Below are 22239 nucleotides of genomic sequence, written 5' to 3' on the forward strand. Positions count from 1 at the left end.
CTTCCCACGTGCGGAACTGGGGGTATATGGGACTCTTAGAGCCCGACTAATCCTTGGGGCAAGTGCAGTTTTGGTGGAAAAAGAAAAGAGTTGCACAGCTTGCAATCAATCAGATAGAAAAAGGAGTTGTTTAATTTTGTACCAAGAGGAAGGACTCCAACCTTGTTTTTAGATTCTAATTTTATTTCTGATTATTTGATTGATTTATGTTTAATTAAATAATTTAACATTTTTATAAAATAAGTTTCAGATAAAATGAATTCACTATAGGGTCTCTTTCATGAACTTTAATGTTTAATGAAATCTAAGATTAAACAAAATAGAAGCGAAATCGATTCTCATCCATGATAAATTGATCCGAGACCTTACAGGATACCTCAAATATTTGTACTTAACAAACATTTACATTAATCTCACAAATAATCGAGAGCTGTTATTGGCACCCCAACTTTTCTTATTACACAATAATTTTTTAAATTATTTATCACACCCCAAATTAAAGATTAAAACACACACCATTCAAACATTACAAAGGTTTGACTCAAATTATCATTTAAGAAGTACAAAATATTATAAAACTCGTTCAAACAATTTCAACAGTTGTTTACAATTATGATTAAGCTCATATATAATATTAAACCCAAAAAAAAAAAAAAAAATAGAAATTAAAATGTAAAATGTAAAATGTGAGAGAACTTCTTCTGGCACTCCAACTTTTACTTATTATCAATCATTTACTTATTTTCTTTAGGAATTTTTTTCAAAACATGTGCAACTTAATGTCCAAATTTCGATTTTAATACTGTCTTCATTTTAATTTTCAAAATATGCATTTCAACTTTCGAGTGAATTCGTCACTTTTATTATCAATGAAATCATTGGTATATTTACGAATACATAATGAACTCACGAGTTCTCAAGATATAAAAGTGACGAATGCATGTTTTGAGAATTAAAATAAACAGTGTACCGAATTCAGAAATTTGTCCTATCAGCGCACGTGATGGTGATTCACCATTTTTTTTTAAATTTTCAATTAAGGTGTAATAAGTAAAAATTGGGGTGCCAATAGCAGCTCTCAAATAATTTGCAAAATATATCGAATTCACAGTGAATATTGATGGAGAGCTGCGGCTGAGATGAGAAAGCGACAAGGATAGATCGTTTGAGGCTGAGAACGTTCCAAATCAGTATTTGACTGGTTACGTGCTTTTATCCCACCAAAACTTGCCACGTAATCTACCTCTCATCCATGGATATCTATGTATGAAAGATCAATACCGTTCAATTGTCAAGATGATCACCTTGAATTAATAAACGATCCAGATTCTCACCACTCATCAAGCAAATTTAACATTCGGAACGAATACAGGTAATCTACCGCTCAGTTTTCCTCGATATCCTAAACATGAAGAACGTCTAAGTACGACTAGCAGAAGAGTAGAGAGAGAGAGAGAGAGAGCACTCATTTAGTTCCGCAATCCGCGTCTCTCTTCTCTGGCACCGTTCCCAATTTCCTAACCAAAAAGTAGGGAAAAAAGAAAAAGAAAAAGAGAGAAAATGAATCTATCGGTTCCGGTGTGTACTTATTGGTGTAAATGTAACACTAACAGAGTGAGAGAGTACCAACACTTGACTACTACTTGTTCATCATCTTCTTCTTCTTCTGTGTCCACAATCTTCTTCTTCAACTCTTTGTTTCCTGCCATGGTCAAACCTCGGAAGACAAAGACATCTGTTTTCAGATTCTCCTCCCAACCTCAGAAACCAACTTTTACATCCAAATCCAAATCCAAATCCAAAGGTGATGATGATTCTGATTCTTCCCAGTTCAACACACCACAACAAGATAAGGTCTCATTCTCTCTCTCTCTCTCTCTCTCTCTCTCTTGATTTGGATTGGTTTGATTTGGGGTTTATTATTTGTTATACTGAGTGAGTAATTAACTTAATCCTCTCTGTTTGAATTTGAATTTGATGATGATCAGGGACAGGAAGATTCTGACGAGAACAGAAAGGTTCCAGATCTACAAACTCTATTTAGAAGATTCTGGAAAGTTGCAGCTCCATATTGGTTCTCAGAAGAAGATAAAACCGAAGCTAGGTTACGCCTTGCAGCTGTGTTTACTCTCACTTTGGCTACCACTGGAATTAGTGTTGGTTTCAATTTCCTCGGCCGTGACTTCTATAATTCTCTTGCTAGTATGTCTATTCTAATCTAATCTAATCTTTCATTCTCAATTACATTACATTACATTTACATACATGGTTCAACACTTGTTACAATTATTCTATTTTATTTTATATTTTGCAAGACAAAGATCAAGAACAATTTACAAAGCAGCTATTTTACTACCTAGGAGCATTTGCTGGAGGTATTCCGGTGAGCACATATTGCTCTGCATTTGTTTAGGTATTACTCTAAAATCCATATGAAAAAAAATAAAAATAATATTTCCTATTTATTAGAAATCTGCCAAAATCCGTAATTTTCAAATTTTTTTTATACAGGTTGTTGTATTGTATGATTGACTATTTATATGAAAAATTATATGTTCACAATATTGACTAGCATGATGAACACTAGAGAGGTCTAGACGAACTCAAAAAAAAGAAAAAAGAAAAAAGAAAAAAGAAAAAAAACACTTCACTAACATAATGTAACGGAAAAACATATCTAACTATAAGGGATGCATAGATCAACTAACGATACAATTCTTGGAGGAATGTAATTATCTAGAAGTTTGGCGTAGGGGGTGTTTGAGTGGGAAAGTAAAACAAAAAAATTACAAGATGACAATAAGACCAACGTGCTTTATGGAACTAAATGTTGGATTGTGAAGAAATGTCTTGATAAAGTGAGGGAAGAATGTATAAAAATATTGAGATGGGTGAGTGGTAAGAATAGGCAAAGGAAAACCAAAATGTAGTATGTTTAAGGACATTTAGGAATAGCTCCAATAGTAGATAAAATAAGGGAAGATCATTTGAAGATGGTTTGGGCATATGCAAAGAAGGCCAATAATAATGACAATTACAAGTGTTTTGATACTAATCAAGGGCTCTAAAGAAACGAGAGGAATACTGAAAATGAAATGTGTGAAAGTAGTAGGAAAAGATATGAACGAACTTTCCTTGACCAAAATTATGGTTCATGGTAGAATTAGATGATGCAATAGGATTAATGTTGAGGATGCATAAGCAGGGGCGGAGCCAGGATTTTCTTGTAATGGGGGCAAATTATCATTAGCTGTATAGTTGAAGAACTTGAATGGAGGGAGGTAAGGGTGTGGGGGCAAAAATTGGAGGGAGATGAGGGGTGTGGGGGCAAATGGGGAGAGAAGTGAGGGAGTGGGGATAAATGGGACATGTAATTAGTTGAAAATATAAGGGTGTCTCAAAGTTCTGTGGGGGCAATTGCCCCCACCAGCTCCTTACTAGCTCCGCCCCTGCGCATAAGGTGTAGATGAAGATGAGTCGTACCAACAAAAAGGAGGAGAAACTATACCAAGGAAGATGATTATCATTATTTTTCTAACAAACTGATTATTTTCTAATTGATTTGATTATGATCCCTCAGCTCATGTAATTTAGTTAGTGACGAAAGTGTTTTCTTCAATAATATCACCTCTTTTGGGAAACATTGAAAACACAAATTGGTTGTTTAAGATTTTCAATTTTTTTCCCATGCTTGATGATTAATTTGGTTTTAAAGAAAGATTTAATAACTCATACCTTTTACATTTTAATCTCTACTGTAATGGCATCATCGGGAAGCTTGTTTGTCCCCTCTGCACACAAGGCTAGTTTGCAACAAGCAGTAACTGTCAGCACATGGGATGGCTATATTTTTTTTTTTCCTTTTAACGGAATAAGGAAGAAATTTTTGCACATGACATTCATCTACTAAACTGTGATGGAAATATTGTTGGGTTGGATCTTGGATTGCTAGTTTCCTTCTGATTTCGCTTGGAATATAGCACCAATAAACAGTTCAATATAATTTGTAATGTTGCATCTTTAGTTTTCTTTATTTATTTATTTTTTTGACAGTTCTTTGTTTTGAGAGACTATGCAAGAGAAACACTTTCTCTAAGATGGAGATCTTGGATGACAAGCTATTACATGCAACGGTATCTTAAGAATCAGACGTTTTACAAGATTCAATCTCAATCAATAATTGATAATCCAGACCAGCGGATTGTTGATGATCTAAGTTCCTTTACTGGAACAGCGCTTTCATTTTCATTGACATTCTTTAATGCGGCGGTAGACTTGATATCATTCAGTAACATCCTGTATGGTATATATCCACCACTGTTTGTTGTGCTTCTTGTATACTCTCTTGGTGGAACAGCTATTAGTGTATTTCTTGGGAAGGTAATTTCTCTCTCTTACATTCACAATGTCCAGCATTTGGTGCATATCTGCTCAATCTAATGAATAATTGTCTCCTTTGTTTGCAGGGTTTGGTGACGTTAAATTTTTTGCAAGAGAAAAAAGAAGCAGATTTCCGTTATGGACTTGTACGTGTTCGAGAAAATGCTGAATCAATTGCATTCTATGGCGGCGAGGAAAATGAAAAGCAACTCTTGCTTCAGCGTTTCAAAAGTGCTTTTGAAAATTTAACTGTATGGATGTCCTTTTTTCAGTAGTAACTGTTCTTTTTTGTGTTTTCTTTTTCTGTAGTCATAGCATTCCTGTTCACCCTCTCATGCAGGCAAAGGATCAATATTCTGTGGTGTAGGATGGGTACTGATTCATAATGTAGATTGTGAAAGTTGATTGTTGGGATAAAATATTTACATTACTGAAGTGGACTCAGTCTTTGTGTGGGGCCTCCTAAAGAACAGTTTAAAGAACTACCTTTAAGAGAGATATAATTATAGATGTATCTATCAAAAGAAGATATTTGTGCCTATCAAAAAATATGTAGCTATTGTCGACAGATGTGCCATTAGTATCATGATAACGAATAATGAGATAAAATATAATAGGAAGCAGTAGGACTTTTCAAGGAGAGGAGCATTTGTTCCAAGAGGTCATTATGTCCATAGTAGCGCTGATATTCCTCTTGAGCAAATTTTTTTAACGAATTTAAAGGTGTTTTCATTGAAGACTTTATGTTTATATGGGATTTATTATGTTTTGATTGAGTGGAATGTGGTTTTCTCCACCTTTTTGTTTTGTGTTTCTTTCGGTACCTTTGTAGGGTGGCTAGCTTGGCCCCTCACTTTGTAAAACCAGCTAAACATTTAGTGATAGCTGTTACTTCATGAGAACTCTTCACATTCCTAGAATACCACTATTCCTGTCAATGTGTTACCTTCTATGCTAAGGTAATGGCGAGTTGTTAAATCATATTTTGAATCACTATAATCTAGATAGAGTTATTTGGTCCCATTTCTTTTATATTTTTGGTGTTAGTCTAATCTTCCCCTAGTCCGTTTTAACTCTTCTCCAGAGTTGAGTATGCGGATTTTGGTGGTAGGAAAATAATCCTTTGGTCTTTGGCTCCTTTTGTTATTTGATGTACTGTGAAGTGATGAGATAGTGGGGAATTTGATGGGAAGAGCTTGGCCATTATGTGGTTATCATCAACATTGTCGGTCTCATGTTCTTTTGGTGCAAGCAATTTGAGGAATTCTAGAGTGTGTTTTTTGATAATTTTCTTTTCAGTTGGGAGCTTGTTTGGACTGAGAGAGGATAGTTTTGGGCTTTGGGCGATTGTTTTGTGGGTTGGTTTTTTTTATAAGTATGTGTTGTGTTTTCCTTCTACATGAGGTAGGTCTCCCTGACCTCTTTTCCTTTTTATAGTATATATTATATTCATCGAAACAATCATTAAATACCTCCTCTTATAAAAAACTAGAAACTTTTCACATCCTACATAGCTCTAAGATATTAGAATCTTCCCTCGCCCTTGATACTGATAAGTTTGCAACACGGTTCTCTTTAATCATTTTTTCACTAAGTTCTCTTAATACTTCTATTTACATTTGGATACATTTTTTTTGCCAACTTTGAGGCTGTAATGTAATGTAAATTCCTATGTATGCATTTTTATTTTATTTTAAATTTTATTTGATTTCTGTTGTTTATCTGCAGAAATTGTTGATTTCCTCTAGAAATCTGGAGTTCTTCACCAGTGGTTATCGATACCTGATTCAGATTCTTCCTGCTGCTGTTGTTGCTCCCATGTATTTCTCAGGGAAAATTGAATTTGGGGTCATTAATCAGTCTGTATCAGCTTTTAATCATATCCTTGGGGATTTTTCCCTCATTGTTTATCAATTTCAGGCCATCAGTGCTTTTTCAGCTGTCATTGATCGACTAGGTACTGCATTTAGTTTTCTTCCTCATTCATATTTTGGTTTCTCTTTTGGATAATTAATGCAAGGGGGAGAGATTTGTTGGGACCAATTTTTGGACTTCTTTTAAGAGAAAAGCCCCAAGAATCTGGTTTTGGAGTGGGAAAGTATCAGGTGCACCCTACTGCCCGATCATGTATACGGGATTTGATTGCTTTTTGAAACATGAAACCAAATTCATGTATTCTCAGCATACCAATATCTACCAGTGCTCATCAACAAGAAAAAGTCTCATCGAATTCATTTATTACCTGAAACATGTTTTTTTAAGCAAAATTTTATCACTAAATACTGGTCTTGATGAATGGTCTGGAACATCCATTCCGTCTCACGGAATGTTTCGGTTTTTTTCCTTGGCGTAAACAATACGTGAAGACAATATTTTGGACCTTTCTGAGGTCCATCTCAAAATCATGAACCTCGGTCTTAGATTTCAAATGTGGACATTGATATTAATCATGAACCTTGGTCCAGAAATTTTCTACTTTTAATCCACTTCTTGCTGGGCTATAAGGAAATCATCCTCATAAAAAATTAGCTGTTGGGTCATCTTTACATGGACCCCACAAATCCATGTTAATCTGTCAATAAGTCTTCGCGGAGGTGGATCTCTTTGACTTGGCTTTCTTTATTGATTTATATGCCTTCCACATGTACAGGTGAGTTTGATGACATTCTTGACGACAGCTCACAAAGTAGCTCTGAACCCACCCAAGAGATTATTGTTACATACAGTGATGCACTTAATTCAACTTATATGCAATCAAATGGATCTATGCCTCTGGAAAAATGTCATAAGTTACTGGAAATTGAGAATTTAACATTACAGACACCAAAATGTAAAACTACGCTTATTAGGGATCTATCGTTGGAGATCAACAACGGGGATCACTTACTGGTTAGCAATTTTCACACTATATACTGACATTTTTTGCTCTTCTATATAAAGATAGTGGCTATAATATATTACTACATTTACAGGTCACAGGTCCTAGTGGGAGTGGGAAGACTTCATTGTTAAGAGCCATGGCTGGTCTTTGGAATACAGGGGAAGGTAAAATTACATTCTATATGAAAGATCCAGAAAATCCACAACCCTCCGTTTCTACAGATACACCTCCTCTTGAAGTGACTACTGAGAGCTTCAAACGCAGAAGAGCTAGGGGCATATTTTTCCTTCCTCAAAGACCATATATGGCTTTGGGGACACTTCGTCAGCAATTGCTTTATCCTACATGGAGTGAGGGCTCACTTCCCAGTTCGGATGGTACTAAATTAAATGGTATGAATTTTTTTGTGTGCTTCTAGTTTGGTACCTAAACATGAAGATACTAAAGTATATTTCAGAAAGGACATTCTGATGACATGATTTGCCTGTTAATTGTTTAATTCCTTCTTAATTTTCGGTTTCATATGAAAAACATAATTGATTAATACCACATGAGTGTAATGTCGGAGTAGCATGTCTGTATATAGCAGCTAAAATATTTAAATTCTTTGAATGCTATGTACTTAAAACCTGTTGTGCTTAGTTTGCAACTTCTTGTAATAAAGTCAAGAAGGTATGTAATTCTTTCAAAAACATAACCTTTCAGATGTTTAACTGTAATAGGTTTTTGCTTATGCCTATTTTTGGTATGGTATTTATTTGGTTATAAAACCTTTCGAATATATGGTCGGTTACATTTGTAAACAAAAATGCTGCTTTAATGCATATGTTATCTTTGGTTAAAGCCATCTAATTTAATTTCTTCAAAACTGAAAAAAAAGTGGGGTTTTTTATTTGGTGCCAAATGCATTAACGTACATCTGATGGATGAAACTTGTGGAGGCATGCAAACTTAGGTTGCTATTTCAATGAATTGCTGTTGTTGTCTAGGTTTACATTACCAGAAGGAAAGAAATGAGAGAAAAAGCAGAAAGAAAGAAAGGGTGTGTGTTGTTGTGGAAAGGTTGTTATTGGATGTAAGATTGACTTATAGTAGATGTTCGGGTGGTGAAGTGAAGGTTATGGAGCTTTGAGACGTACCTAGTGTAGAGTGTGATATACGGTCTTGTAGGATTTTGTAAGTGGTATGTATATATTATAGTGGATCAGATGTTGTTGGGCAAATAGCCAGTTAGTGGAGTTGCATAGTATGCTTTGTATGGTCATATGTTTTTGGTTTGGAAATATGGTGCGCATGGTCTATATATGAGTGAATTATTTATAGTGTGCCAAGGTAAATTTCACAGGGCCTTCCATATAAGTAAAAATATGAAAGTTACTTTGTCAAAAATAAATTAATAAATAAATGCATGCCATATTCGATTAGTTGTGATAATTCACACTTGGGATTTGGGATAATCCAGATTCCAGATCTTGGGGGGTGATGGTGTTTGTGTGCATGTGATCTTGGGGTGTGATAGTGTTAGTGTGTGTATGTTAGTCTTATTGTGCGTGCAGGCGGGTGGGCAATGAAATTACATGTATGCCCTTAATAAGTTGTAAAGACTACTATCCCTATTGAACCCCTACACAAGTATAACTAATGTCTAATAGTAACTTCTAACCTCGGTTTTCAAACTGTGGTTAGAAGGAAGTGTCCGGAAAATGACTAAAAGATTACTCCCAATGATTTTCCGTTCCTCACACACTCAAACACCAAAGAAGAGAGCAAAACAACATATTCTACAAAGCACCACTGGAAACGCCACAAATACAAATCAGGTCATTCCACTGATGCTCTTCAAAGGTTGAAGGACCAAAGAGGATAAGCTACAGTCCACATCCCTCGTCCTATTTACCAGGGGAGAACTTCACCTTGTAATTCTCTCCACAAGACACAGCAAATCTTTTAGGAATTGTGCAAGCTTAGTATTCAAGGATCAGAATTTACTTGTGTAGAGTGTAGTATCAGAACTGGCACACACATTTTGTTGGGCAAATCAAGCATTTGTGACGATATTTTGCATCCTTGGCCTGAACACAATTTTTGTTGATATCTATGTCTCAACTCACTATGTTCAGATATGTGAAGAAATATGAAATATGGCACCTTGACATGTAGTTGGTTTATAATCCACCCTTTCTTCAGGCATACGCCGTTATTTTTTTTTTTTTGATAAGCCAAATTTTTTATTAAGAATAAAAGCAAGGTCAGGCGAGCTGATCAACCAAGCAACAACCGAATACAAAGCCACTAGAGTAATTGAACATTACAAACACGATCCCAATTGACTACAAAATCGTCAAAACCCACCCCTTTAAATTGGTCAAAAGCTTTGCACCAATAGAAGAAGGAACCTAATACCGACAAGATTATCGATAGAATGTCTGACGATTTAGCTTCAAACACTCTCCTATTCCTTTCTTTCCAAATGCCCCAACAGATTGTGAATGGCAAGGAGCTCCATAACTGCCTCTTACTTCCCGTTAGCGCATTGCCTTGCATAAACCATCCTTCAGATAATTGCCTCACTGTGGCTAGGAAGCACCCGGCAATACCAAACAGCCTAAAGAAATGTCCCCAAATCTGAGCAGCAAAGAGACAACGAAGAAAAAGGTGGTCCCCTGATTCACCGTTGAAGAGACACATTGGACGACCATTAACCCCATAGAATCCCCTCCGAATCAGGTTGTCCATTGTTAGGAGTCAACCCCAAACTGCAGTCCAAATAAAAATTTTCAGTTTGGAAGGAACTGTGGGTCCCCAAACAGCCACCAATGGAAATGGAGCTTCCTCCATCGTGTGCAAGGATCGATAGGAGGTGCTCACCGAGAAGACTCCCTCTTTACTTTCCATGTGCGCATGTCTTCCCTATTCGGATGAACTGCTATAGAGTCTAGAGAGGATGGCAATCCAGTGATGGGTCCTACCTCCCAATCATTGAAGCTTCTACGAAATCTGAAATCCCAAGAGGTGTCTCCTCGTGTATTCATCATAAAGCTTGAGACCGGAAAGTTTTTCTTCAGTGACAAAGAGTATAGTGATGGGAACTCATTCATGAGAGGCTATCACCACACCAAATATCCTCCCAAAACCGCACTCTATACCTTTATGCTGGTCCCAATTGTGTTGTCTTTTTCTTTAAGTATTCAACATGCCACATAAATATATAAACCGCTTTATACAAGTTTTAATTGTCATGTGTCAGTTCCTTGCCAGAAATTTAGAACTTGTATGAGCTACTGTTGAATTTGATCACAACACAGGTTCACTGCCTTTCTTATTGCAAGTTCCAAGCTCAGAAGATATGGGTGAAAAGCCTAAGAAGCCCAGAGAAGATGATCTTATCCAGGTGTTAGAAGATGTCCGTCTGGGTTATATATTATCTCGTTTTAATGGCCTCGATTCTACATATGAGTGGTCTAGCGTCCTTTCCCTTGGTGAGCAGCAGCGCCTTGCATTTGCACGTTTGTTGCTTTCAAAGCCAAAATTGGTTTTATTGGATGAATCTACCAGTGCTTTAGATGAAGCGAATGAGGTAGGTGCTCATACATAATTTATTTACATATTTTGTTTCAGTTAAATCATGCTCATGGTTTGATTAAATAAATACTACTTGTCAAGTGTTCGACCGAATCACACTTTCACATGTTTTTTAGTATACTATCTCATGTTTCTATTCAGTATTTTCAGAAAATGTGGCAAGAAAATAAATAATATATCAACGTCGGAGAATGTCAATATATTTTGTTTGTGATGTAGGGTAGAACACACAATCCTAGAGTTTATGTTAAAAATCTGATTCTAGAGTGAAATTCCAAGAACTAGGAGTAATGAAGAATCTCTATGTCGAGCAAAACAGATTAGAAAATTCAATCTAGGTTTGAGATTGATGGAAATCAACTGCAAACACTAAAATTAAGAATCAATATCGGCCTCTTATGCTCAAAAGAAAACAAAGAAAGGGAAGAAAAGTTTCTCTTTTTTTTTTATTATTAATCAATGTTCAAAAAACTAACTCACTGAGTTTGTTTATTGGAGCTCCTTATATAGATAACTCCATAACAACTTAGAAACATTTTAAAATACTAAAAAGTAACTTTCTAATCTATCTATAACATATTACTAACCTTCTAATCTTATTAGAGCTTAATTTGAACATCTAAAAGGACTTCTAATTATAACCTAAAGAATAAAAACGAATTTTGAATATAAAACAAATTAAAAATTAACTTAGAAAATAAACTTTCTAATATTGAAATAGAAACTAATTAGGATTACTTAAACAACTTAAAAAATAGAAACTCAATAAAAGAAAGAGTTTTAATTGAAGTTGGACTAGGTCTTGAGGATCGGTAAAAAATTGGACCGACTTGACTCGGTCAAACAGAGTCGACTCAGTCAATGTTGTTGATTTCTTTTTTCGACGCAACTCAACTCGATCATAGGTATTGAGATAAGTGTTGGCAAACCCATCTACATTAGTTTGCTTCACAGTTAAAATGCCTTAAAGTTCACATTGGATCAATTAATTCCCAAGTTTTCCAACACATGTTAACTGTTTTTTTTTGGGAACTGAGGTATCCAGACCTCTTAGAGCACCCGACTAATCCTCGGGGCACGTGCAGTCCCCTTCCTCCACATGCACTAAGTAATTTATGGGATAAATCCCAGAGGGTGGCCCCTAAGGTAGGATTCAAAGTCAAGACCTCCAAATCTTGAGGTGTGGTCTATGGGCCATCTTATCAACACTTAGATGTATGTTAACTTTATTGTGGACTCCTTGGTGATTTTAGTGTATCTTGATCTTTTGCAAGGGAATGGATATTGTGGTCTATAGTGGTATCAACTATGGCCACTTATAAACCGATGTTAATGTACCCAAGTTGTTTTCCCTCTGTTAGGTTGAGTAAGAATTTATATATTTCTTTATTTAACAATCAAAATGCATGGTTGATGCAAATGAAAGCACAAATTAGTCTTTCACTAATGGTTTTAATTTTGTATTACTCTTTTTGGCTCTCTCAAGTCAACTTGGTGTCACCTACTACTAGGTAAATAAACCCAAGTAGCGTGACTCGGTATAAGAATTCTTCAGCATTAACTAAGTCTAACTCAACCTTGACTAACTTGGCACCTCTCTTTTTTTTTCCCAGTTTGGTAAGTGGTCTAAGTCCAACTTGACCCAACCTTTATCTTATTTTTAACTCTCATTGACTTGGGCACTAATCATGAAGATCATCTGATTTGAATTGGTCTCAGAATTGAACAATTTCAACTCCTTAGTTTTGAGTTAAAAGACCATACTTCTAATTATTGGAAATCTGATTATTTTGGCTCTAGTTATTATTTAGATATAACTTTTATTTATTTCTGTAAGGGCATTTTTGTCTTTTGACTATTTTATTAATATAAATTTCTGCCAAGTTCTCACAAAGAGACTTGACAATTCACTTTCTACAATTCTTCTCTGGGTTCTGTTTTTGGTTCTTTTTTAACCCTATTAGCATCGTTTCTGCCTACTATAACAGCAATTGCTGTTCTTGGTGCTACAACAGCCTCTTTAGATTGTGTTTTTGATTCTTTTTTTAACCTATTAGCATTGTTTTTGCCTACTATAACAGCAGTTGCTGTTCTTGGTGCTGCGACAGCCTCTCTTAGTAACTATCAGCATCGTTTCTATCCTACTGTTATTAGTGCCCTTTGACAGTACTACTACGGGTAGATCTCCCTTCGATCCAAAGTTTTTTTATTGTTCATAGTGCGCAATGACAACAACTCATAAGACCAAAGATTCCAACGCAACCCTTGGGGCCAATTCCTTAGTCTAGCATATAACCAATGCCCTACTGGATGGTCGAAACTTTCAATCCTGGTATCGATCTGTGCGACTTTATTTGGGTAATAGAGGTAAATTTGGATGGCTTTTGGGCACCCTCACTAAACCACCCCTCACTAATCCCAAATTTGAACAGTGGGAGATTGATAACTGCACTATTCTTGGATGGCTCTTTAACTCAATGGAGCAGCGGATATATACTATGTTTATGTATCATGAAACTGTTCCATCTTTGTGGTCAGCCCTTACTCAGACATATGCTCACACCAGGAATGATTCGAGTATCTATGAGCTTTATCGAGACATTGCCCAGGCTACCCAAGGAATACAGAGTGTAGTTGATTATTTTGGGTTTCTTCACTCCCGTTGGGAGGAGCTCTCTCATTATAAGTCTATGGCTAAGTTATTTGCAGAAGCAGCCGGTTTTGTAGTTAAGAGGATTGTTCGACAGCAGACATACTAGTTTCTCATGAGATTACACCTTGAGTTTGAGACACTTCGGACCCAAATCCTTATTACTATGTTTTTACCTTTATTTGAGATATTTGCGACTATTGATAGTGATGAGTGTTATCGTCGTATTGTTCCTTCCCAAACTCATGTCCCTGTAATCATTTTCGCTCCAACTATAGATCAGATGGCTCTAGCAGCCAACTCGAGTTTTCTCAACTCGAATACCTTGGGATCTGGGAATCGTGGTAGTTGTGGTCATGGTAAAGGGAATGACTTTACTTGCAGTCATTGTGGGAAGATTGGCCATCTGTTGCTTTTAGCTCTATCCCCATTTGTTGCGATCTCCCGCCACTCCATCTTTGAGACAGTCTGCTCCCTGTGCTGCTATAGTGGAGTCACCATTTATTCCTCTCAGTGACCCTCCGTCTTCACTCGGCACTATTGATTTGCAACAGTTATATACTTAGATTGCCAGTATTGTCTAGGATCAAATTCATGCTCACTTATTCATCTTCGACTGTGGCTTTTGTTACTACGCTTCTAGGTACATCCTCTGCTTTCCATGTAACTCAGTCTGGTTCTATTCCACTGACATGGGTTATTGATTCTAGTGCCTCTGATCACATGATTGGTGAGTCTAGTCATTTTACCTCTTCTATGTTTCCTACTACTCATAGGGAGGTTCACCTTGCTGATGAATCTCTTACACCTATCCACAGCAAAGGTACCATCCTCTTATCCTCTAAGATATCACTAGACTCTGTGCTTCATGTCCCTCATCTATCTTTTAATCTTATGTTTATGAGTAGTATTACTAGATCTCTAAATTGCTCAGTTACTTTTTTTTCTACTCACTGTATTTTTCAAGACCTGACTTCGAGGAGGATTTTTGGCAAGGGGTATGAGAGGGATGAGCTGTACTTGTTTGGATCTCAACCTACTGTGGTTCCGGCTTCTATGCTTCCTTATTTTGGGAGTCATACGTTTTCTTCTCATACCTTAGATTTATGGCATTCTCGCTTAGGACATGTTAATTTTCAGCACTTATGTAATTTATTTCCTACTTTAGTGGGCTCAAATTTCAGTGCTCTATGTGTAAACTTTCTAAACACACACGTACTTCTTATATTCCTCATATGCATCGCGTTAATGTAATATTTGATTTAGTTCATTCTAATGTGTGGGGGCCTTCCCCTATTATTGCTTTTAATAGTCATAGATATTATGTTACATTTATTGATGATTATTCTTGCTGTACTTGGGTTTATCTGATGTGTTTCTGTTCTGAGGTGCTTCTTATTTTTGTCAACTTTCTTTAAATGATTCAAACTCAGTACAATATTATTGTTAAATCTCTTCGATCTGATAATGGGGGGGGGGGGGGATATATATCTGATAGAAAACGCTCCCATCTTCATGAACATGATATGCTTCATCAGTTGACTTGTCCATATACTCCTGAACAGAACGGGGTGGCGGAACGTAAGAATCGCCATCTCCTTAACGTTGTTCGATGTCTTCTCTGAGGAATGCATGTTCCTAAGGCATATTGGAATATGATAGTCTTCACTGCAGCTTTTCGTATTAACTGCGTCCCGATTCGCACCTTAGAGGGGGCAAATGCCTCTTCACGTTCTTCAACCTGATAATATACTTTTTCGTATTACCCCTCGAGTCTTTGGGTGCACGTCCTTTATTCAAAATAGGACTCTCAATTATACAAAATTGGATGACAACCATTCGGTGTGTTTTCTTAGGTTACTCCTTTATGTCCAAGGGGTATCGATGTTATGATTCAGTTTTTCACTGTGTCATACACTCTCTTGATGTTACTTTCTTTGAAAATGTTCCATACTTTCATACCACATTTACTTTACAGGACTCCTATTTTGAAGGACCTGTCTCCTATAGTGCTGTCATTTCTAATTTTTCCTATATCTTCATCAACGCTTAAGGTCTACACTCTGATGTGAACCCTCTTGGATTAAGACCTTCTTTTGATGAACTCTTCTAGGAACCCTTTTAATTCTAAGGCTTCAAACGTTCTAGATTGTTTAGAAACAATTTTAAAATGTTGATCGGACTAGAACCCCAAGGAAACTAAGTCCTTGAAACCCCAATATAGTGACACCACAAGGATTGATCACTTCCTTGATAAGTCGAAGATTCATGCCCTTCTTCAAGAACTCGAATGAGAACTCATAAAGAACGTATAAAGAACTCAATTAGAACACATGAAACAAAGCTAAAGTTTCTTGAATAAACTTCAAACTCATAAGACGTAAATTGTAAAATGTAAATTATCAAAATTGTGTTCAAAATACAACATAAGGTGCCCTTTTATAGACAAATTAGATCAAGATTGGGTCTAATTAGTCCCTTGGAAATAAAAGACCAAAACTAAGGACAATTAGAATATCAAACTCCCAATTAATCTTTGCATCCAATTTGTTCTTACAAATCACTCCCTTGCACAAAAAGATAGTTGACCATCATTGGGGAAGCTTTTGATATCTCCAATTTAAGTCTTAGAATCTTCTAGAACGGCCTCCTTATATTATACTTCCACAATCAAGCCTTGTAATGCTTGTAAAGCCTCTTCCAACCTCTTTGTCCTTGATCTAGCCAATTCCTTGCAAGGTTTTTTAGAAGACTTAAGAACATAACCCGAACTCCATTACACTCGTTGCCCCCTCCCCCCTGCAACCTTGCCCACTTCCTCCTTGGATTCAGTTATGTCATCTTTTCCCTCTACACATATACCTATTTTTATCCCCCTTCTATTTCTGATTCTCACTTACCTATTGCCCTTCGCAAAGGTAAGCGGGCGTGTGTTACTGATCATCCTATTGCCCAATTTGTTTCCTATCAAGGTTTTTCTTCCTGTTATCAGGCCTACCTTACAATTACTAATTCTATTCGAGTTCTTCGGTTTGTATTAGAAGCTTTGTGAGATCCTCAATAGACTAAAGCTATGACTGTTGAGATGGATGCTTTGCAGAAAAATAATACCTGGGAGCTTGTTACTCTCCCATTTGGGGAACAGACCGTTGGTTGTAAATGGGTCTTTACTATAAAATATCTCGCAGATGGTATTGTTGATCGGTTTGAGGCATGTTTAGTTGTTAAGGGATTTACACAAATTTCAGGGAAAAATTTTGGTGTCACGTTTGCTCCTGTCGCCAAACTCTTCACTATTCGACTTCTTATCTCTCTAGCTGCATGTAACTTCTGGTCACTTTACTAAGTTGATGTGAAAATTGTCTTTTTGAATGGTGATTTGACTGAGGTTATTTATATGGATCTTCCTCCAGGATTTCGTCTTCAGGGAGAGTATTCTAGGAAGGTATGCCGCTTTCTTAAATCTCTGTATGGCTTGAAGCAATCCCCACGACCCTAGTTTCAACGATTTTCTGATGTTATTTTATCTATGGAGTTTTTTAGATGTCACTCAAATCATACTTGCTTTGTTTGTCGAGAAGATGGTTATTGTATCATTGTCTTAGTTTATGTGGATGACATAATTGTGATTGGAGATGATGCACAGTGGATTGACAGAGTTAAGGTATTTTTGGATTGTATTTTTTAAGTTAAGGACTTGGATCCACTCAAGTACTTCTTAAGGATAGAAATGGCCCGCTCTCGTCGTGGTATTTCGTTATCTCAGCGTAAATACACATTGGATCTTCTTTAGGACACTGGAATGTTTGATTGCAGTCCTGTTTCCTCACCTATGGATCAAAATCATCGTCTTAATGCCGACTCCGATGATCTTTTATCGGATCCTTCTTCTTATCAGAGACTTGTAGGTTGTCTGATTTATCTGACTAACACTAGATCAGACGCGTCCTTTGTGGTGAGTGTGGTCAGTCAGTTCATGCATACTCTGCATACTTCTTACCTTGATGCCGTTTATCGTATCCTTCACTACCTGAAGTCGCGTCATGGTCTTGGACTTTTCTATTCTTTCACTGCTCAATCACATTTGTCATGTTTTACAGATGCTGATTATGCTGGTTCTCTCACAGATGGGAGATCTACCTCTGGTTTCTGTACGTTTTATGGCAATAACCTTATATCATGGAAAAGTAAGAAGCAGAATGTGGTTTCTCGCTCTTCTATTAAAGCTGAGTATCGTGCTATGGCCCTTGGTACATGTGAGCTAACTTGGTTTCGCTCTTTACTGACAGAGTTGGGATTTCTTCTCTGGTTATTCTACTTTGTTCTGTGATAACAAGTCCGCTATCATGGTTGCTTCCGACTCAGTCATTCATGAAAGAACTAAGCATATAGAGGTTGATATTCACTTTCTCAGGGAGAAAGTTTGATCTGGTGATCTTTAGATAGTCTTCATACCTTCTTCAAATTAGCTTGCCGACATGCTTATGAAGTTTGTTGGTCCATCTATCACTAATTCTCACATTGTCAAGCTGGGTTTAGTTGATATATTTACCCCAGTTTGAGAGGGAGTATTGGAAATCTGATTATTTTAGCTCTAGTTATTATTTAGATATAACTTTTATTTATTTTTGACTTGTAAGGGTATTTTTGTCTTTTGACTATTTTATTAATATAAATTCCTGCCAAGCTTTCACAAAGAGACTTGACAATTCACTTTCTACAATTCTTCTCTAATAATGGAAGATCTTGGATTTGACTTAAAAATTCGTTGAAAATTTTGTTTGAGACCTACTAGACATGTAAGGAGAATCCAAAGACATTGGGTAAAGTTTTTAGCCTATAATGACTTGTAGATCGTATTAGGACATTGTGTCTGGAATAAACACACTCTAAGAAGTAGGGTTTTCAATTTCAATTAGCTCAAAGATGGGAATAGTTTCATCAATATAGGATACTAAAAAATTTCAGTCATGTAAATATTCTGCAAATATGAAAAATCATAGGTGGTGTATATTGAAATTTTTAAGAAATGTATACTTTGAAACAGACTAATAACTCAACATACTTCCATAACCATTTGGAGTAAAAATAGAGCTTTAGCATACAGACAACACAGGCTAATGCATGTCTGATTATCAGACTTTGAAATGTTCAGAATTATTTAATACACAACAGCAAAGATAACTGCCTTACAGGCTGAAGAGATCATATAGTTTCCTTAGGGATACATTTTTCTTGGGAATCCCTAGTATCTCAACTGACTGTTTGATTTCCAGTAGACTATACGGGTTGCAGATCGTATATGCAATTAATGCTTGGCTCTAGGCAGAATTGAATGAAAGAACTGGATTCCTTCAGCAGTCCCCGGAAATATGAGCCTTCCAGTAGCCCCTGAAATAAATCATCGTCAAAGCCCTATCCCAAAAATTTGGCATCAGATTTATGAATCCTATTCTTCAATACAATTGTCCTAAGCCCTGACTTTCATTTATTCAAGTACGTTCAGATCCACCTTTTAGATCTTCCTATCACTCTTTTAGAACCTTCAATTTATATATTCCTTCTGTCTGGGGCTGTTATCGATCTTTGTTGCATATGAGCAAACAATATTTTATTCATTTATTCAGCACATTCTTTCTTGGTACCAACCCTTAGGGGATGTGCAAAAACACTCGGATATACGTTATGATCATCTAGACATACTGAATATTTGTCATTAGCAAAATTACTATGCCAAGTTACTTAATTCATCTGCTAAATACAATGATATTTGGATTATGTGATTTCAGGACCTTTCAAGTAATGGATCATAACTGATTTCATATTGTTTATTATTTCTACTGATTCTTGCTGTTGAACTTGTTGTGTTTGCAGGCTCATCTATACAAGCAGATTGCAGCTGCAGGGATTACCTATGTCAGTGTTGGTCATCGGAGTACCCTCTACGACTATCACAGCAAGGTTTTACATATATCCAAGATGGATTCAGAAAGTAGCCAACAGACTTGGCTCATCAAACCTATCAAGCAAGACACAACCTACAAGTCAGTTCAGCCAACCTTGTAGTTTTAAAGAAAGAATGGAACCTATTGATGATATAATTACACCAGGAGAATTTGTTGCACACGACTTGAACTGGTTTGTATCTGAATTCTGCAACATGGAAAAAGGATCTCGCGAAAGGAAGAAAAAAGGGAAAGTTAGGAATTGTGTTGGTCAGTTGGGTTCATTTTGTGCCCATGTTGTCTGCTTCATCCAATCAAATGGGACTAAATTCCTAACATTTTGGAATGGAAAATAACGCTTGTAAGTTGTTTTCACCAGCTTTTATACATGCGTGAGTTGACTAGTTTCTCAGGGTTTTATTTTTTATTCGTGTCAAACATATTATAAATTGTTTAGGACACATTTGTGCTGGTTTCTGTTTTTTTTTTTTTTTTTCAAAAAAAAAAAAAATCTTTTGCAAAGGTAAGGTTGTTGACCAGGTAAAGAAGCTAATTAGTGTATTAATAATAGAAAATTGTTTACAGATCTTTGAATGCTCCAACAAATCCTTGTCGAAAGGAGGATGCAGAACAAGTAGAACCCAAATTCCAACACATAGATCTTACAACTGAAACCTGATATATAAATTAGGAATCGAGATGAATGTACAATCCATTCCCATGCATCCCCCATTCATTATTCCTGAGTGACATTTGGTCCAGTAAAACAGAAGCACTTCCTTTATCAACCTCAATAACTAAATAATGATTAGTCAAAATACGCCTGATATCAATGACTTTGCAGGATCCTCCTTTAATCCAACTGATGCTGAGAAATCATGGATCGAAAAATCTATAAATTGGACTAGAAGACAGTACTTATATATTTTCCTTTTGAATTATTGTTATAATTTAAAATTATCCTTGTTACTTTAGTGATGAGATGTCTCTTTAAGTACTCGACTTTCATTCCTTCTCAGAATGTTTCGCCAAAGACATTCCAGTTTCAACTGAGACTTGAATGAATATCCCAAATGGATGAATTATCCTCATTAGGACCCCTAATCTCAATAGCTCCTTTTAATTGGGTCTGTCATATCTTACCCAAAATTCCCTCATACCATCATAAAAAAGCTAGTGTCTTTTTCTCTTTCTATTTGACTTTGAATAAACTTCTTATTATACAATTGGAGCGTTTGTGTGATTTAAATGTATGTAGTAGAGCAACAACTAAATTCACACAAAGTAGTTCCATAACCTGACATAGGGTTATGTTCTTCTAAGCTGATCAACATAGATTTTGGGGGTTTTGGTTTTTTCATAGCCTAATTCTAAAGAATCAGGGTCGGCTAAATGATTTATGTTTCACCAATCGATTTTATTCCAAGTAATTAATAGAAGTGTCTCAATCAATGATGCTCATATGGGGTTTTTTTTTTCCCCACTACTTTACGACCTTCAACTTATATTTTAATTGGGAGTTATTCTTCTATATATATATATATATATATATATATATATATATATATATATATATATATAGGTGGCTTTTGGAGGCCCCAAAGAGAGTCAAGCATTATGCCAAACATTTTTTAATGTATGGGTCAGAAATTTCGGGATGTACAGATTTTTTGTGAGGTTGATCTCTACGATGAGAAGATTATCCTTACTAAAAAATCAGCCAGTTCTAAAACTTCTGACCCCACCAAAGGTGATTTTAAAAAAAAATTAATATATTCATATTTAGATTGTCCAAATTGATTTATGAGGCATGATAAACTGATTTTAAAAAAACAAGAGTCTAGATAATATGACTTGTTAGGTGGCATACTCAATCAACTCCTTGACGTGGACAAGCTTGAGAACCGTAGATCTGTATGTCTCAGGAAACATGACTTCCTTGAGATACACATTTTATAGAGAAGTGCAATTGTGCATAACGAGGCATATAGATTAAACATACTCAAGTGATGTGGCATTTGTATAGAAATCAGACTTTCCTCGAGATATACAAGAAAAAATCTATGGTTTTGTGCATAGTCACAAAGTCGGAGTACGGATTTAAATCGACAAGGGAAGACTTTAGTAAAAACAAACGGTAAAAAGAAAAAAAAATGATAAAAATAAAAGGTTAAAAAATATATTAGAACTTATGAAAAAATATATATCTAATGAATATTCATAAAATTAAGTTATTATCATCAAATCCCATATGAATAATCAAATTCTATTATGCATCAAATCCCACATTTAAAAAAAAAAAAAATAATAATAATAATAATCTAAAATTTTGTTCTTGGTAAAAAAAAAAATCAATGATTTTTGTTACACAGGAAAAAATCTTATTTTTTTATCGTTTTAATCGGTAGGGATGCATATTGTGTTTTAAACTTGACTTTAAAAAAAAAAAAAATCACCAATTTTTATTATTATGATTTTGGGCACATTTCACGTCGGTTTATCATTATTGTTTCGAGGATGAAGATATAAATTTTGAGATTTAAAACTATATGCATAAGTACGTCATATTATCAACCACCCTATCAGATACCTAACTAGAATATTAGATAGAGCATCTCAACTGCAAAAACTACCGTGATTTGCTCTTGCAGTTGCTGTTGCTGTTGCATTGGCTTTATTGAGCGTTTTAATTTGATGTGTGTTATTAGTGGTATGGTAATTAAAGTAAATTAAGTTAAAGGAAAAGAGGTTCATCTGTCTCTTTCGTTAGCTCTGACATTTAATAACACTAACAGATTCAT

General features: G+C 35.7%; 1 protein-coding gene across 2 annotated transcripts; it reads left to right on the forward strand.

The window, feature by feature from the left end:
• Positions 1–1432: 1432 nt before the first annotated feature.
• LOC147388375 (ABC transporter D family member 2, chloroplastic-like) lies at positions 1433–19861 on the forward strand. Of its 2 annotated transcripts, none has more exons than XM_086420346.1 (10): positions 1433–1854; positions 1989–2202; positions 2316–2383; positions 4054–4380; positions 4467–4631; positions 6109–6337; positions 7031–7269; positions 7353–7638; positions 10567–10838; positions 19368–19861. In XM_086420346.1, exons 1-10 carry the CDS (start codon positions 1561–1563, stop codon positions 19557–19559), a joined length of 2286 nt encoding a protein of 761 aa, XP_086276472.1. In that variant the 5' UTR covers positions 1433–1560; the 3' UTR covers positions 19560–19861. The 2 variants fall into 2 exon arrangements, with proteins under 2 accessions (XP_086276472.1, XP_086276471.1); XM_086420345.1 differs by having other exon boundaries at positions 1434–1854; positions 7353–7653.
• Positions 19862–22239: the final 2378 nt, after the last annotated feature.

Source organism: Akebia trifoliata, chromosome 13 (genome assembly GCF_017979445.1).
Source record: "Akebia trifoliata isolate Shusen 1 chromosome 13, ASM1797944v1, whole genome shotgun sequence".
Lineage (NCBI taxonomy): Eukaryota > Viridiplantae > Streptophyta > Magnoliopsida > Ranunculales > Lardizabalaceae > Akebia > Akebia trifoliata.

Bases quoted from the DNA above. Each gene is read 5' to 3' on its own strand.
- LOC147388375 (XM_086420345.1), top strand. From the start codon at position 1,561: ATGAATCTATCGGTTCCGGTGTGTACTTATTGGTGTAAATGTAACACT. The intron at 1,855-1,988 runs GTCTCATTCTCT...GATGATGATCAG, and splicing joins ACACACCACAACAAGATAAG to GGACAGGAAGATTCTGACGA. The intron at 2,384-4,053 runs GTGAGCACATAT...TTTTTTTGACAG, and splicing joins CATTTGCTGGAGGTATTCCG to TTCTTTGTTTTGAGAGACTA.